At 46.7% G+C, this 16,178-nt stretch overlaps 1 protein-coding gene across 1 annotated transcript; it reads right to left on the bottom strand.

The window, feature by feature from the left end:
- Positions 1 to 1,413: 1,413 nt before the first annotated feature.
- Positions 1,414 to 6,216, bottom strand: Klf4 (KLF transcription factor 4). Its single transcript, XM_020172661.2, has 5 exons — positions 5,763 to 6,216; positions 5,522 to 5,642; positions 3,879 to 4,866; positions 3,611 to 3,775; positions 1,414 to 2,494 (listed from the first exon to the last, which is right to left on the bottom strand). The coding sequence occupies exons 1-5, from the start codon at positions 5,765 to 5,767 to the stop codon at positions 2,319 to 2,321; spliced, it is 1,455 nt and encodes a 484-aa protein (XP_020028250.1). The 5' UTR covers positions 5,768 to 6,216; the 3' UTR covers positions 1,414 to 2,318.
- Positions 6,217 to 16,178: the final 9,962 nt, after the last annotated feature.

Raw genomic sequence — 16,178 nt, 5'->3', positions numbered from 1 at the left:
TTGTTTTAAAATATTTCGAAAAAAATAAAAAGAATATTTGGAAACTGCAAAAAGAAAAAAAAAAATTAAATGAGAACACCAGTACTAACATCTTGGTGTTTCCTTCCAGTCTTTTCTCTTAACTTCCCTACTTTTTTCTCCTTCAACAAATATGCAAAGACAATTGGCATCATACTGTATATTCTACTTTTTCCACTTGACATACCATGAGCATTTTTCCATGTCATTAAGTATGCTTTGAATATGTTCGTAGCCCCATAAAATTCCATCCTACTGATGCACCTGTTTTCTTTTAAGCAAAGACACATGTCGTGTTTTCTAGTCATGCTGGACTCTTTTTTAGTCAAAGAAAATACTGTGTTGAGCCACTCTAATCCTCTTAAGAATTTCTATATTCTATTCCATTTATAAAATGCACTGTGTTGCAAACACACCTATGAACACTGGCTATAATGGATAGTTAATAAGCACTTTAAAGAAAATGCCAGTCAGCTTCTGTCCCCTTGATCTTATTAGTCACCCACACCACCATTACAGCATCAACAAGTGTCAGATGCTTTTCTACTTTGTGGCAGCTACAAATATTTACTTCAGTCTCTTGAGATTATAATAGTGCAGTTTTAAGCTTAAATAACTTCACAAATATACATGCTACAAACTTGCAAAAACACCATCTAAAGTTTTAAACTTACAATTTTATGCATTTTAACTATTAGAAGCTACCAGGATCTTGCTCATTGTGCACTCTAGCACTAAGCTACACTTCCAACCTCCAAACTTAAGCCTTTTCCATGTTGTTTCAGTCTTTCCCTGTCTTCAGAGGGACTGATGAAGTTTTAAAAGAATCTGCTAGGAACTTTGTTTCTGACCTTTTCAGGGAGATTATACACACAGCACAAATGAAGCCTTTAGTCCTCAGGAGGGCACTATGGAACTATGTTCCTAGGGTTGTCTGCCTGGGGAAATTTCTTTTGTTACTCAAAGTCTAGCAGAATGCAAGGCCAGGCCTCCACAAAAAGAAAACTCATTTATAATAATTTCATTTACTTTTAAAAAATGTGAAAAGGGAACGTGTATGTTTATTGATGGCTACTCTCTTATTAAAACTGAGCAAATCAAAGAAAAATTGAGCTGTTTCCACCTGGAAAACCATCCAGGTAAGGAAACTTTCCATGTAGTTTTAAGTACAGTTGTGAAGCGCAAATCTACAGCATTTCCAGTTCTCAGAACTTTCAGATGATACTTATTGTAAAATCGAGTAACTTAAAAAAGTTTTTTTTTTTTTAAATAACCTGTTAAGATATAAAGGTGGCTTGTTAGAGTGCTTCTCATATGCCCTCCACTCCCATGCTTTTAAACTCAAATAGGTTACATACTTTTCCAGGACCCAAAACAAAACAAATGACATCGCTGTTCAGATAAAATATTATAGGTTTATTTAAAACTTAATTCTCACCTTGAGTATGCAAAATACAAACTCCACAAAATGTTCAATTTTTTTACTTTGTAGTTTACAAATATACAAAATAGAAGTTTGCTTAAATTTATATTACATATTTATTAAGGCAAGGAACTATATAGAAAAAAACACATTTGTTCTGCTTAAGGCATACTTGGGAATAAACCATTGTACAAATTATTGCACATCTGAAACCACAGTGCATTACAGACTGACTGCATAAAAATGTTAAAGAAGTAAACCAGGTGTATTTACCTGACTTAGGTCATACATGTAGATCGGAAGACAAAAGAGATTCCTTGTCAAAGTATGCAGCAGTTTGAGAACTTTGGCTTCCTCATTTGGTACCTTTAGAACCAAGACTCACCAAGCACCATCATTTAGGCTATTGGAACACATTTTTCTGTACCTGAATTTCTTCCTCTTCTTCTAACAAAATAATGGCTTTTAGAAGGCAAAGGGAATACAAGGTGATCTTTATATATTTGGATTGCATTGAAACAATTCAAGGGAATTCTGCTCTTCCCTCCCCCCAACTCACGGATCTAATTTATACCCTGATATCCACAACTTCCAGTCACCCCCTTGGTGTTTTGTAAGTCCAGGCATGTTCAAGTTAATTTAGAATTGGAATGATAGAAGATCCAGTCTCAGACCCCATCTGTTCTTTGATTTTTGTCTTTTGGATCCCTTCTTTCTCTTGATTATCCATTCACAAGCTGACTTGTTAGGAACTTGACCATGATTGTAGTGCTTGCCAGCTGGGCTCCTCCCCTCGTGGGAAGACAGTGTGAAAGGTTAAAAAAAAAAAATACTGAATTCTCTTCTGGCAGTGTGGGTCATATCCACTGTCTGGGATTTAAAAGTGCCTCTTCATGTGTAAGGCGAGGTGGTCCGACCTGGAAAAGGCCCGGTCGCACTTCTGGCACTGGAAGGGGCGGTGCCCTGTGTGTTTTCGGTAGTGCCTGGTCAGTTCATCTGAGCGGGCGAACTTCCACCCACAGCCATCCCAGTCACAGTGGTAAGGCTTCTCACCTGTAGAGGGAAAAGGAGAAAAAGCTGCTGAAGCCAAATCTCTGGATGAAAAACTGGAAAACAGGTATTAAAGCCAACTCTCCCGTGTATGGATGAAAAACTGGAAAACAGGTATTAAAGCCAACTCTCCCGTGTACCTCAGTTCTGAAAGAATCCCCCTGAAGGGGCCGATTCAGACCATAAGCAGGAATGATACATTGAATTTTAAATATTAGCTCTTGTTTTTAAGGGAACAGTAGTTAAGTAACAAAAGCACACAGACACCCCCTAAATCTACATGTCTATAGAGCTAATGTTTTCATCCTTTAAGTTTTCATTCTTTTGAGTCAAGACATCACAGTGGTAAATGAATTTCAAAACTACCATTGGTGGTAACCAAAGGCAAACATCCTACCCTACTTACTACTGGCCCTAAAAACAGGTGGCTTCATGCCCTGTACTGACTTACATTTCTGTTGTTTTAATAAACACTACATCTAAAACAACCTTGTGTATCTACTTACATAAGTAAGTAGGTAGTAAAGTTTGTCTGCCATGACAAACGTTTGTATTTATACTTTTTTGCTTGTTTTCTCTGGGTTGGGGGTGGTGGTCAAGCTATGTAGTCCTGGCTGCTTTTTTAACTCCTAGGCTCTGGTGAATGCCACCAACCCCAGTTTACAGTGAAAATCTTAAACCAGAATCTCCCCAGCAATCATAACCATTAAATTCCCGGAGTTTAAATAAAAACTGACGATAAAGGGTAGAACTAAAAATAAAAGAATGGGAGTGAAAATGTGTAAAAACCAACCAATGCAAGCAATCCAGGAAATTGAAATTCATTTTATGAAAAGCCACCATATTTCTGCACTGCAAAGTGTAATTTCTTGATTAGTAAACTAGGAGAGGCCCACGTATGCTGGGAATCTCTGCCTTTTAAAGGCCTAGCGAAACTGCACATTTATGCACAGATACCATCCATCAAGCAAAAGGCTCCTGGGCAAAAAAGCAGGCGCCAGTTTGCTGTCCTCCCGTGTGATCCAGATGAAGGAGATACTGGAGCACTCCAGAAGAGTCCATAGCTAGCTTAGGAGCAGCGGGACACAACCCCCCTCCTTTCTTTGCCCGTTTCCCTACCTGTGTGGGTTCGCAGGTGTGCCTTGAGATGAGAACTCTTCGTATAGGTTTTGCCGCAGCCCGCGTAATCACAAGTGTGGGTGGCCGTCCTTTTCCGGGGCCACGACCTTCTTCCCCTCTTTGGCTTAGGCTCCTCTGGCAGGCAGGAACCGGGTGGCATGAGTTCTAGGGGTGAAGAAGGTGGGGTCAACCTCAAGCCACAGGCCCCCAAGGACCCGCACACACAGGGCTCCCTAGCCCACGCTACGAATCCCCGCCCCCGACTGACCTTGGTAATGGAGTGGCGGGACCTGAGACTGCATCTGGTCCGGCAGGAAAGGTGGGTAGTTGGGTCCCGGATGGGGATGGAATCCTGGGGGAAGAGGCAGAGCAGGGTGACAGTCCCTGTTGGTCAGCAGTTCCTCGGGACTCAGGGTCGGGGTAGTCCTGCTGGGGAGCTGCCGCCCCAGGGGGAAGTCGTGTGCGCTCGGCCGGTGCCCGTTGCTGAGCGGTGGTCCTGCGCCCAAGTGGGCCTCAAGGGGCCGGCCGACGGTGCACGAGGAGACCGCCTCCTGCTTGATCTTGGGGCACATGCGCGGCGGCCCGCCGCTGTAGGGCGCCACCACCACCGGGTGGCTGCCGTCAGGGCTGCCTTTGCTAACACTGATGACAGACGGGCTGCCGTACTCGCTGCCAGGGGCGCTCAGCGACGCCTTCAGCACGAACTTGCCCATGAGCCCGCCACCTGGCGGCTGCGGCTGCTGCGGCGGAATGTATACCGGGTCCAATTCGGGCCGCAGGAGCTCGGCCACGAAGCCGCCCGAGGGGCTCACGTCGTTGATGTCCGCCAGGTTGAAGGGTGCCGTGGGAGCGGGCGCCGACTCCCGGCCATAGAGGAGGCCGCCGCCGGAGCTGCCTGGTGCCACGCCCGGGTCGCCCCCGGCCCGGATCGGATAGCTGAAGCTGCAGGTGGAGGGTGCGCTGGGAGGGCCGCTGCTCGACGGAGAGGAGGAGGAGGAGGCTGACGCCGATGATGACACAGTGGGGGCCACCGATTCCTGATGGGATAGCGAGTTGGAGAGAATAAAGTCTAGGTCCAGGAGATCGTTGAACTCCTCGGTCTCTCTCCGGGGTAGAAGGGCCGGGTTGTTACTGCCGCACGCAGCGCCGGCTCCGCCACTCTCCAGGTCGGAGGCCACTGTCGCCGCCAGGTCGAAGGGGCGGCCAGGAAGCACCGGGGGAAGTCGCTTCATGTGGGAGAGCTCCTCCCGCCAGCGCTGCAGGGACAGAACGGGAGAGAGGCCGTTAGTCGTGGTCCCCCATTGCCACCCGACGGTACTGACTTGTTGGCTGGTCAAGCTCTCTCGCACCATGCAGACGGGAGAACCGGACAGGCAGAAAACCCCCGGGACTCCGGGTGTCAGAGCTGCAATCTCAGCCAACAATCCGGTTCAAGGAGAAGTGGCGCGTCTGTTCGCCTGCGTGTGAGCGACCTGGGCCACAGTTCACCAACCCCGGTCTCTTCCCTTCCCCGCCAGATCCCGGGAATGCTCCAGCCGCTCCCAGAATTGGGACACCGCGACTCTCCCCGTACACCTTCGCTACCCTACCGCCTACGCGTCAAGCTCACCCAAACCCAGCCCGGTTCGCGCGAGTTAGCCACCTCCCTCCGGGTGGCTCCCGCGTGCCCACCCTACCGCCCGAGAGCCTGGGGACTTTGTGAGGAACCTCTGTGCGCCCCTGGCGGCACCGCACCGCCCGGACCACACGCAAGCACAGCCGACCCAAGAGCCGGAAAGCTGTCCCGGGAAGGCTGCGGAGTCCGCGCGGTGGTCACTCCTTCCCCTTACCCTGTGGCTCTAGGTGACCTCCGGGTTCCGTCCACCCCAGGCCACCCACACAGACCCACTGGACGCCCTTCGCGACACTCACGTTATTCGGGGCACCTGCTGGACGCAGTGTCTTCTCCCTTCCCGCCGGGCCGGGCGCGAATGTGGAGAAGGACGGGAGCAGTGCGTCGCTGACAGCCATGTCAGACTCGCCAGGTGGCTGCCTGCGGGTCGGGCGGGGCGCACAGGGAGGCAGGAGTCAGGGGCTACTCTTGGCCACTGCTCCTGGGCATCCCACTGGTCCTCACCCTTTTCCTACTCCCAACACCCGGCATCTCACCTACCTCATTAATGTGGGGTCCCAGAAAAGTCCTCGGGAGCCCGAAGCAGCGGGGGGTGCCCGAACCCCAGTCAACGAAGGTGAAAAAAAAAATTTAGAAACGAAGCCCCAAACCAAAAACCCCAAATTGCCCGAGATCCTTCTTCTTTGGATTAAATATATATTGGAGATGTCTTTTTAAAAAAAGTTCCTTTGTATACAAAAGTTCTTAGAAAAGTTGTAAACTCTTATAAAAATAAACAACCAGCAAGGCGAGTAAGTAGGTCCGGTGGCCAGGCTGCGCTCTCTTCGACTCAGCAATGTCCCCCACCGCTGTCGCGGCCGCTGCGGCTGTCGTCGTAGGCGCAGGGGCTGTGGCCGGGGCGGTGAGCGGGCGGCGCCGCCAGGTGAGAATGGCCGCGGTGGCGCGGAGCTGCGAGTTGGGCGGCGGCGCAGGGCGCGGAGTCCTGGGGGCTGCGCTGGGCGCGCGCGGCCATGGGCGCGGGCCACGGGCGGGTGGGTGGGTGGGGGGCCAGGGGGGCGGGGAGGGGCACTCGGCGGCTCCGGGTGCCGCCGCCGCCCGCCACCGCCTCTGTTCCCCACGCGCCCGCAGCCGCGCTCGCTCTCTCGGGCCGGGGAACTGCCGGCGGCCGCCGCGCGTTTCTTACTTATAACTTCTCGGCTAGCGCCTTCCCCCGCCTCCTCCCCGCTGCGCGCCCCGGTGCGCCGTCAGAAGCCCCGCCCCTCCCTTTCTTCTCTCCGCCCTCCCGCGGCCCCCCGCTCGTTGCCATGGCAGCTAAATAAACAAACTCGGCGCACGTGGGGGCGGGGGAAAGGGAGGGGCGCGGGCGGGGCGGGGCCGGGCCGTGACGCCAACCCGGCAGCTGGCGGACTGGAGCCGTGCTGACGCCGGCGGCAGCCAAGGCTCCTGAGTGGGGGAGCCGGGCGCCGGACACAGGTCCGGTTGTGGCGCGACTAGGTCCTTTCGCACCGCCATAGTCGGTTCTCTGGGTTCGAAGCCCACGAACGAGAAAGCTGTTGGGGACGGAGTGGGGAAGGCAAGGCGTCCCCATTCCTGCTCGCGTACGGGCTCGCCGCGTTGTCTGCGCGTTGGAGAAGAGCGCGATTATCCGCGTGACTCATCCAGCCCGCCCTCCCTCGCATACGCACGCAGGAGCCGGGCTCCCGCCCCACAGCGCCGTGTCTGCCATGGGCCTGGCTTCGCACGGGTCCTCTTGGGGCCTCCTGCCGGTGGGGGTGGGGAGAGGGAGGAGGCGGGTGCCCAGCTCTAGGTGGTGGGAGTAGGAGCCTCAGAAGGCCCGAGGAGTGTTCCGCGGGCGGAAAGAGGCCGGCATGGGGCACGGAGTAAAGGTTTTGATAGTTGAAGGGCTCATGATTTACTTTGGAGGGGGGGAGGGGAGGAGGAGGAACTGAGGCACGGAGATACCTTTCAGCCAGGCATCTCGGCACTGTACAAGCTACGCACTCTCCTTTCCATTTTATGGATGAGAAAACTGAATCATAAAGAAGTGAAACGGCGAGGAAAAGGTCAAACGACAACTCGCTCTCTCCACCTAAAGCTTCGGATAGGTCAAGTCCACTGAAGGGAATTTAGCTGTGCCGGGAGGGAAGTGGAGCTGTGCAGTGGGAGCCCAAGTTCCCAAAGTGCACACCGAACCCGGGGCAGCTGTCCCGGCCCACCCGGAGAAAAGGAAAAGAGATCGTTATCTCAGTCTTACAAAGCTGCCTCCCCGCCCCCACTCCCCCTTTGGCGTGTGAGCAGTAATTTTCCAGCGGGGAAGTGTTTTCGCCCTCATCTCTGCAAACGGTACTTTTTTTTTTTTTTAAACGTGAGTGTAGTGTTCGGTACCATTTGCTGAACGTAGGCTTGCGAGGTGTTTATTTTGGATTCTGGCGCTCAGAACCTGGCTCCGTCCTCCCTCTTCGTCGAGCCCCCTCACCAGCAACTGGCCGCTCCCAAACGGTGACAGACAAGAGGAATAATAATAAAAAGAAACAAAAACGAAAGAGGATCGATACTCCAGCACCGAGCAGCGTACGCGCTCACTCCTCAAATAGCTCCAATTGCCACGTACTTTTGTCGTCGTCACCTGTTTCAACCCAGCGATCCCGGTACCTACTAGGTTTCCTCGGAATATTTGTTATGCCTGATTTTTTCCATTCCTCTTCGACCACAGAAGCATTCTTGGAATGTATCTCGCCCCGAATGAATCAAGACGGCCCTCTCTGCCGATAGCAGGAATCCCTCTTAAGATCCGAGAGTCCCTCTAAGATCCCGAGAGCCGGACGCCCTGGAGGATGACTTCCATCCTCTATAGTTTGACTTTGGCCCGGGGCTTCGAGGGCTTGCCGTGGGGGGTGGGAGGGGCGTGCCTTGGCAGGGAGACTAAGGCCTTCCCTTCTGTGGCCTGGAGGGGTTCAACCGCACCCCCATAGGACTAGACCAGTTTAAACTCTGAAAATATTACCCTTTCAAACAGAGAAACCAAGAAAGGTAAACACCTGCTACATCACTCCCACCTCTTTCATTGTGTTGGCAAAAATCCCTTGGAATGCTGGGACTTGGGGGTTAAAAGGAAAGTTAGCCACTTTTCCATTAAATCCAAGGTCCCTAAACCCCAGTGAACTTGGATGAGCGTTTGATTGGCAGCCATCCCCTCGGGATGTAAACACATAAGTCAGGACTTGGAATTTATGACTTGAGTAGTGAACACACCAGATTCTTTCTGTTCGGCTTTTAATTTACCAAGGGCAGTAGCTCTTCCCCTTCAGAAAAACCAACCGTAACCACCATAATGAAAAAGCAATAGTTCACAGATGAATTGGAAAGCCACTATTATGTCATCTAATCAAGACAAGATTCTAAAATTCAATAGAAAAAGATGAAGTTTCCAAACAGGCTTCTGAGTGATAAAAGCCAGTGCCTCTAAGTGGCAGGCACCTGTCTGGTTAGACCTCTGATTGCGTCATAAAGGGAACTCTATTCACCCTAGATTTCTAAAAGAGGTAAGAACTGTAGCTCACAAATCATCTCCTTTCAAGGCAGGTGCCTGGTGTGACAACAGGGTTATGACCCTCCCTCTCCAGAACAGGTAGGGCCAGAAGAGTTAAATCCCTGCTCTATATAATTTATAAACATGAGGCTCCGTAAACCTTTGATGACTAAATTGCACTCTAAAATAATAATAATAGAAGACACCCTTTAAAGAAGAATTAAATACTGGTGACTTTATTTCAGCAAACTGATATTACAAGTTTTGTAGTATGGAAGTTAATTATTAATGTCCTTGGAGTTATAAAATAATTTTTTTTCCAGCACAGACTGCATTAGTTGGCAGATGGCGTGACAGAGCCATCAGTGCCAGGGCATTTACATGGAGCTGTGGAGGGGAGGGCTAGATTGAAGAGGCCACATAGATGTTTCAGTGGCAGGACTCTGCACCCATAATAGTGCACGGGTCCGGGCGCATTCATTGAAGGTCGTCCAGGGACCTTGGCTGCACCCTGGCCTAGGCTATCCTTGCATAGCTGCTGTAGGACTCAGGAAAAGCTGGTAAAGCAAGGGATGGTTTTCAGTACCCAAATGTCTTTGAAATTTAATCCCTACTAATAACAGTGAGTGGGGCTTGCAATTTTAAGTTGGCAAAGGTTTCCTTAACTTCTACTCTCATCTCCTTATAAACTCCAGTCTTATTTTAACCTCAGTGGCTTTTGTTGTTTTTGTTTTTTGCTGTGTTTTGTTTTGAGACCAGGGCTTGCTATGTTGCCCAGGCTGACTTTGTCCTCCTCCCTCAACCTCTTGGGTAATTGGGATTACAGACGTGTACCACCATGCTTGGCTTTAGCCTTTGTCTTGTGTACAGGTTAAGAAAATGGGCTTCAACAGCCAGGCGTAAGTGGTACACACTTGTATCCCAGCACGTGGGAGGACAAGGTAGGAGTGAGGTAGGAGATTGTCATTCTCATCTATCTACACAGAGAGACCCCTGTCTTTAAAAAAAGAAAGAAAGAAATAAAAGAAAAAGTTGACTTAGATTTATCCGACCGCTGCTTTGTAATTAGGCAAGTAACTGACCTCACTTTGCCTGTTTCCTCTTCTGTAAAATGGAGATACCTGCCTCTTAGAGTGATGAGGATCTAATTATATCATCTGAAGTATTGAGTACAGGACTCGACACTCAATACATAATAGCTTTTACTATCACCATAAGTAAACTTCAGAAGGAGAGAGCTTATTGTTTTAGTCACTGTTGTATCCCCAGGTTCCCATTTAGTCCCTGCCTAGCACATGGTTATGCTTGGTAAGTATTTGTTGAATGAATGAGTAATGTACTTTTCCCTTCCAAATGGCTCCTTGGCAGGAAGCTGGTATTTCAGTTCTCAACTGTAGGCTCAGTAACCCCCTTTGTTACCAAGAACTACAATCCACCCAGACTTTTAAAAATTTTTTCTTTTTATCGTAATTTCATCACTCTTTCCCAGCTTCCTAAACTATAAACCTGGATTTCCCTCAACCCCTCCCTCATGTTCTGGGCACAGGCATCTACTGTGTGTATTCATCCATCTCCATTCCTAAGTAACTCCACTGTCTTTTTCCTACTTGGGGGCTCACTTACAGCTTTTAATTATGGCTGTTCTCCATCCCCTTGCCCACAGCCTCTGGAAAATGTCTCTGCTCAATGGGATCCATTTGTCTGGAGACTATCCCCATCCTGATACTCTGTACCTCCTCACCAGTCCATCTTTCAACAGCCCTTTTTGCTTAGAGGAGCAAGACCTACCTGTTTACCCTGGTGGACCAAAGATTTCCTACTCTGGCCCTCGATACACTTTCCAGAACTGACCCCACTGGCCCTAAACTCTGAACAGAATTCTCTCTCACATCCCTAAATACATGGCAGGTATTTTCATCAGCTGTTTTTCTTCTCTGAAATGCCCTTTCTCCTGCAGGGCCCTCATCAGACCCAAACTCCAAAGTCCCTCTTAATTGTCACTTGCTCTGTGAGTCCCCTTTGAAGTTACTCATCTTTGCTCCAGTAAGGCTGAATGATAACTATTAGGACATTTACTCTGAGAACTTGGTAGTTCCTGTACCACTGGGGCATCTTCAAGACAAATGTCTAGTGACTCTTCTTTACAGAATGAATGAAGCCAGGAAAACTGGGCTTAACTCTCTATGAGGGTGGAGCTGAGGGAGCCGGTCCCAGTCCACAACACTTCTCTCTAGCTGAGAGTTCACAGGCTTGGGACTTCATTTTTCATCCCTTCTCTTCCTCCACCCACTCCTTTTCTTTCTTTGAAAAGTCCTATGAGAGAGACAAAATAAAATCCTCCTCAACTCTGCCCTCTCAAAAACAGTTGGACAAAGCGATAGAATAGTTCTAGCCAAGGCATTGTAATTAAAAAACTTGGAAACACAAACAAAAATAACCAAAACCCAAACCAAAACCAAATGGAGAGTCAACTCTTCTGCAGCCAAATTCATTGCCTTTCAAAACCCAAATGTTGGGTATTGAAGTTTTTAGAGCAGAAAATGAATCACAGACATTTAAAAATCAATTCTCAGAAATTTAATTAAAATCTTTTTCATGAACCCTTAAGTTTGATCACTTAAGTTACATTCTTAGCACAAAAGAACTTAGGCCCAATACATCCTTTAAGCTATTTAAAAAGGAAAATCTAAAGTTAATAGGATTATCTTAAAGACCCTTGAACTCATTCTGATAGCCGTATGCTAAATTCAGATTTTCTAAGTCCTCAACTTGTTCTGAAATGTCAAGGAGATATTGAAAAACAAATATTTGGGGTTGAGGGTATGGCTTATCTGGTAGAGCATTAGCCTGGCAAGTGTGAGTTTCTGAGTTCAAACCCAGTACCACCAAAAACACCTAAAACACCAAATACTTTTTAGGTTGCTTATTTTTAAATGTCTTTCGAAGTAGAGGGTAATTAATTATCTTAAGAATAAGCTACATTACAATAATATTTCACTCAAGAGAAGAAAGTAGTAGCTTCAGTCATCTTTAACCTGTGTGATTTTTTTTTTTTAAGACCACAGGAAGTATCCTTTGGCTACTATAGACATTAGAAAGAACATCTAAAAATTAGTAAACTAGCTGCCCAGGGAGGTGGCTATAATCCCAGCACTCAGCAGGGAGGCTAAGGCAGAGCTCTAGGCCAGCCTGGCCTACATAGGGAGAACTTGTCTCAAAATAATAAAATAATTCTAGCAAATTAAAGAGTATTCAAATTTAAAATTTAGAGGTATTTAACTGAACTAGCAAAGAAGGGCAAATGACCAGAGAAAACTTGTTGCTGGGATTTTCTTCTTGCCCTCGTTCACCAAGTTTTGCTTCTTCTGGGAGGAGGGAGAGAATTAGTTCCAAAGGAGAACAGAGACATGCTCTCCAACATTTACTTTCCCAGGGCCTCCCTAGGACAATGTCATCCTTTGGAGGAAAACACAGTTCCCTGGTTTATATCAGATTGAAGGTAAAATACTTTGCATTATGGAAAACATAGGCCTTCAAGGGCCTGAAAATGAAAGCTTCACACCCTGACAAATGCAAATAAGAACCAAGCAATTCTGTGTTTAATTTTCTTCTTAGTTTGTGGGCTGGACAGAGAATAGGTTATTTTGGCCAATGTGACATTATGTACTTTGAGCCAGAGTAATGATTTTTTATAAATTAACAATGCATTTGATTACCCTGTGGTTGATTCCTTTTCACATTATGTTTGTTCATCAATTTTAATGTACTGGCTGTTGGGAAGAGTGCTGGAAAGATGACCAGTGCCAATGTTCAAAAAAGAAAAAACAGCCCAAAGAATTTTCTGGTAGAACCCAAATATCTCATATTGTGTTTGATGTGTTATTTCAAAGTCAACTCAACTCTAGACACGTCCCCCTCATACCTAGGGATGATCAGAAGCACCTTGGAGGGGGAAGCTAAAATTTCCAACATTATGGGAGATATTCAGATAGGTAATCTATTCAAGAGTAAAGTCAGTCTAGTCACTTACTGATGAAATTTTTCTGCTGGCTAAATTTAACCAACAAAGCTCCCAGGGAGCCAAGTGTTATGGGAAACACTGAACTGTTGAATTTCAATGTTCTGATGTTTCATTCAGCAAGTGTGGTTTTCCATTATAATAGAAACTCATTTGGGCTTCTTTCAAGACTAAACAATATCTTAGGTTTATCTGAGTGCTGATTAGAGTATTGTTATCTGAGTTTAATTCTTTGAGTCATCTTGCTACAACTCAATCAAGGAGGGGACTTGACTAGAATCCCCTGGGTTATGGTAGACAAGGATGACAGGGAATAAAAGTATGCTAAGACTGTGGGGGACATAGGTGGATGCTGACACCCAAGGATTTGGCCTCCAGGCCCTCTGTCACCTCTTAGTATCCCAGTGACTTTGGTTAGGCAAATTCCATCATCTAGTTGTACTGCCCTTTCCTTGCCTGTAAAATGAGTCTTATGGATGTATTTGCCTCACAAGGTTGTTGTGAGCTTTGAGTGAGAGATAAGAAAGGTACCATTGTGGCTCAAACAGAAGAACACCTGCTTTGAGTGCTTGCTGTGCCAGTGTGAAGTCATGAGTTCAAATCCCAAGTCTGCTAAAAACAAAAAACCAAAACAAGACAATTTAAGGTACCATTAGTTTTCCCCTCAATCAAAGAGACTCAGCAGAGTTAATAAGTTGAAATTGGTTCTGAAGTAGCCAACATTGGGATATAATGAAATATCTTGGATAGAAGAATGAAATGTTTTGTCAATCCTATGTTTTTTCCTCCAACCCCCTACTGTCACTCAGATGCAACAGTCAAGGACCAGGTTCACCTCAAATTTCACAGATACTGTTACAAGTAGGGCCAGGCACAAATTAGGAATCACACTTCCTGGGTTCATGTAATGACTCACAAACCCATTTTTTAGTCTTGTTAAGTCCAGAAAGATTGGTGACCTTGTATCATACAAAGTAGTTAAGAGTTAGGACAAAGGGGAATTTCAAAGTCGTGTGCACTACTGAATTACATCTTAGCCAGGCGCAGGTGGCTCACTCCTGTAATCCTAGCTACTCAGGAGGCAGAGATCAGGAGGATAGCAGTTTGAAGCCAGCCTGGGGCAAATAGTTCTCAAGACCCTATCTTGAAAATACCCATCACAGAGAAAGGGCTGGGTGGAGTGGCTCAAGTGGTAAGAGCACCTGCCTAGCAAGTGTGAGGCCCTAAATTCAAACCCCAGTACTGCCAAACAAAAAAGTTACATCTTCACTGACAATGTGGGCAATGTTCCAACCTTGTCTTTTCTAGGCTTCAAGCCACAGAGACCCTACCTAACTTAATCTTATTCTAGAATATAATGGACACATAGTAGGTTCTCAGGATATACTTGTTAAGCAAATAATTCCTATTTTATGGCTTAAAACTCTGCATTTTGGGGATGGGCTAGAGCTCAGTAGTACAGCAGGTGACCAGCACGCATGAGACACGGTTTGATTCCCAGCACCACAAAAACAAATAAAGCTATGGTATGGAGTAGGTTAAGGAACTAGTCCAGGGCCATGCAGCCAAACAAGTGAGGCAGCCAGTGTCCTGGGAGCCCACCAGGGAAGGAGGCCTGTGCTATGAATGCTCTACAAGTAACTTGTCCTTTCTTTCTACTTATCTGACATTGTCCACAGCTGTGCCTGGCTTCCACAATCCAGAGACTTTAGGTCAATATATGAAACAGAACAAAATAACCTCTTGCAATTGCTTTAGTGGGGTGGGGTGGGGGCTGAGGGGGAGAGACGATGGGAGCAATGTAAATAATGTACAATAAAAGTCTAATTGGAATTGTCACTATGAATCCCCCCTGTATAATGAATATATCCTAATAAAAATTTATAATAATAAAAAACCAAAGAATAGAGAACAACAACAAAAACAGACTTTAGGTCAAATTCTCCAGAGAGCAAACCATCAACCCTCTGCCGAAGCTCAGGAAAAACAGTCCACACTCAGTTAAAGTGTGGGGAGGAACCTTAGGGCCGAGCTACTTACAAGTAGGTGGTGTTGTAAGGTGTAAATAAGATGGGTGGACTTTCTATCTGCTTCACACACAGGCTTTCAATCAATAACCATGGTTCCATTCCTCACATGTACCCTCGTTTCTGAATTACCTGATGTCTTCACTTCATGGACCCTTCAGGGGGTCCTGAACCTTGAAATTTGTCTGCTTAATTTTCTGCCTTCTCTGATCCAAGTCTGTGGCCATCTGTCCATCTGTTTCATAGTTACCTCTTAATGTTCAAAATCTTCCATGCCGGTGCCTTTTCAATTCCTCTACAGTCGTCTAAACAGGAATTCAGAAGGGAACATCAGAAAACATGTTTGTTTATTATACCACAGTCACCAAAAATCCATTGCTCCTTTCATTTATTATTTAAAAGTCATTTTTTTTCTGATTTGAAAGATTAATGCCTGCTTATTTTTTTAAAAAAATCAACCAATACATTTGTGTGTGTGTGTGTGTGTGTGTGTGTGTGTGTGCACGTGGTTTTCTTTGTCCCTTGTACTGAGGACTAAACCTAGGGCCTTGCCCATACTAGGCAAGCTCTCTACCACTGAGGTACATTCCCAATCCCTACGTGTGTATTTTAAGAGGTGACATCTGTCACCTCTATATTAACAGTTTTGTGTGCACATTTTCAGAGTTCTAATGTGTATTTTGAAATAATTAAAATTTTATTTTATTTATTTACTTTTTTTCGAGTAAATAAGGCCCGGGGTAGCCTTGAACACATGGCCCTCCTGCCTCAGGCTCCTGAGTGCTAGAATTCAGGCATGTTCCCACCATGCTTAGATTTAGTTTCTTCTCTATTTCTCTCTGTTTTGGAGGTATTGGGGTTTGAACTCAGAGTCTTACACTTGCTAGGTAGGTGCTCTAGTACTTGAGTCACTCAATCAGCCCCATCTCCCCACCCCCTTTTTTTTCTTAGCCGTTCTTGGGGTTGAACCAAGTGTTCTATCACTGAGTTACTCGCCCCCTCCCCCCACCACCCAAGGCATTGATTTCTTTACATGCTACCCAGGACTGAATATTATGGTCTTGCTCTTTTACTACTTTTTATTATCAGCATCTACATATATCAGCTTTGGACTGACTAGTCAGACTTATGGTAGTAAGTTTGGACTTCCAACTGTGAAGATATGGAAACTGTACAGCACTATAATATAATTGGAGCTCTCCCCCCTGCACACATATGGAAAGAGAGGCCTAGGGAGCAGAGGTAACTTGCCCACACCACATGTTGGCAGAGCTGGGATGAGAAAACAGGTGTCTTGACTCATGTCCAAGTCCAAGGCTCCTTTCCTGCATCAGACAGCATTGATGCAGAAAGCCCATAGCTTGCACTTCTGTGAGCCCCTT

This window comes from Castor canadensis, chromosome 13 (assembly GCF_047511655.1).
Source record: "Castor canadensis chromosome 13, mCasCan1.hap1v2, whole genome shotgun sequence".
In the NCBI taxonomy this organism is placed as follows: Eukaryota; Metazoa; Chordata; class Mammalia; order Rodentia; family Castoridae; genus Castor; species Castor canadensis.
Note: the sequence above shows the minus strand (reverse complement) of the source record. Positions and strands in the feature narration are given on the sequence as shown.

Bases quoted from the DNA above. Each gene is read 5' to 3' on its own strand.
- Klf4 (XM_020172661.2), bottom strand. The intron at 4,867-5,521 runs GTGAGTGTCGCG...CTGTCCCTGCAG, and splicing joins CAGCAGGTGCCCCGAATAAC to CGCTGGCGGGAGGAGCTCTC. The intron at 3,776-3,878 runs GTCAGTCGGGGG...CTTCACCCCTAG, and splicing joins CCCGCCACTCCATTACCAAG to AACTCATGCCACCCGGTTCC.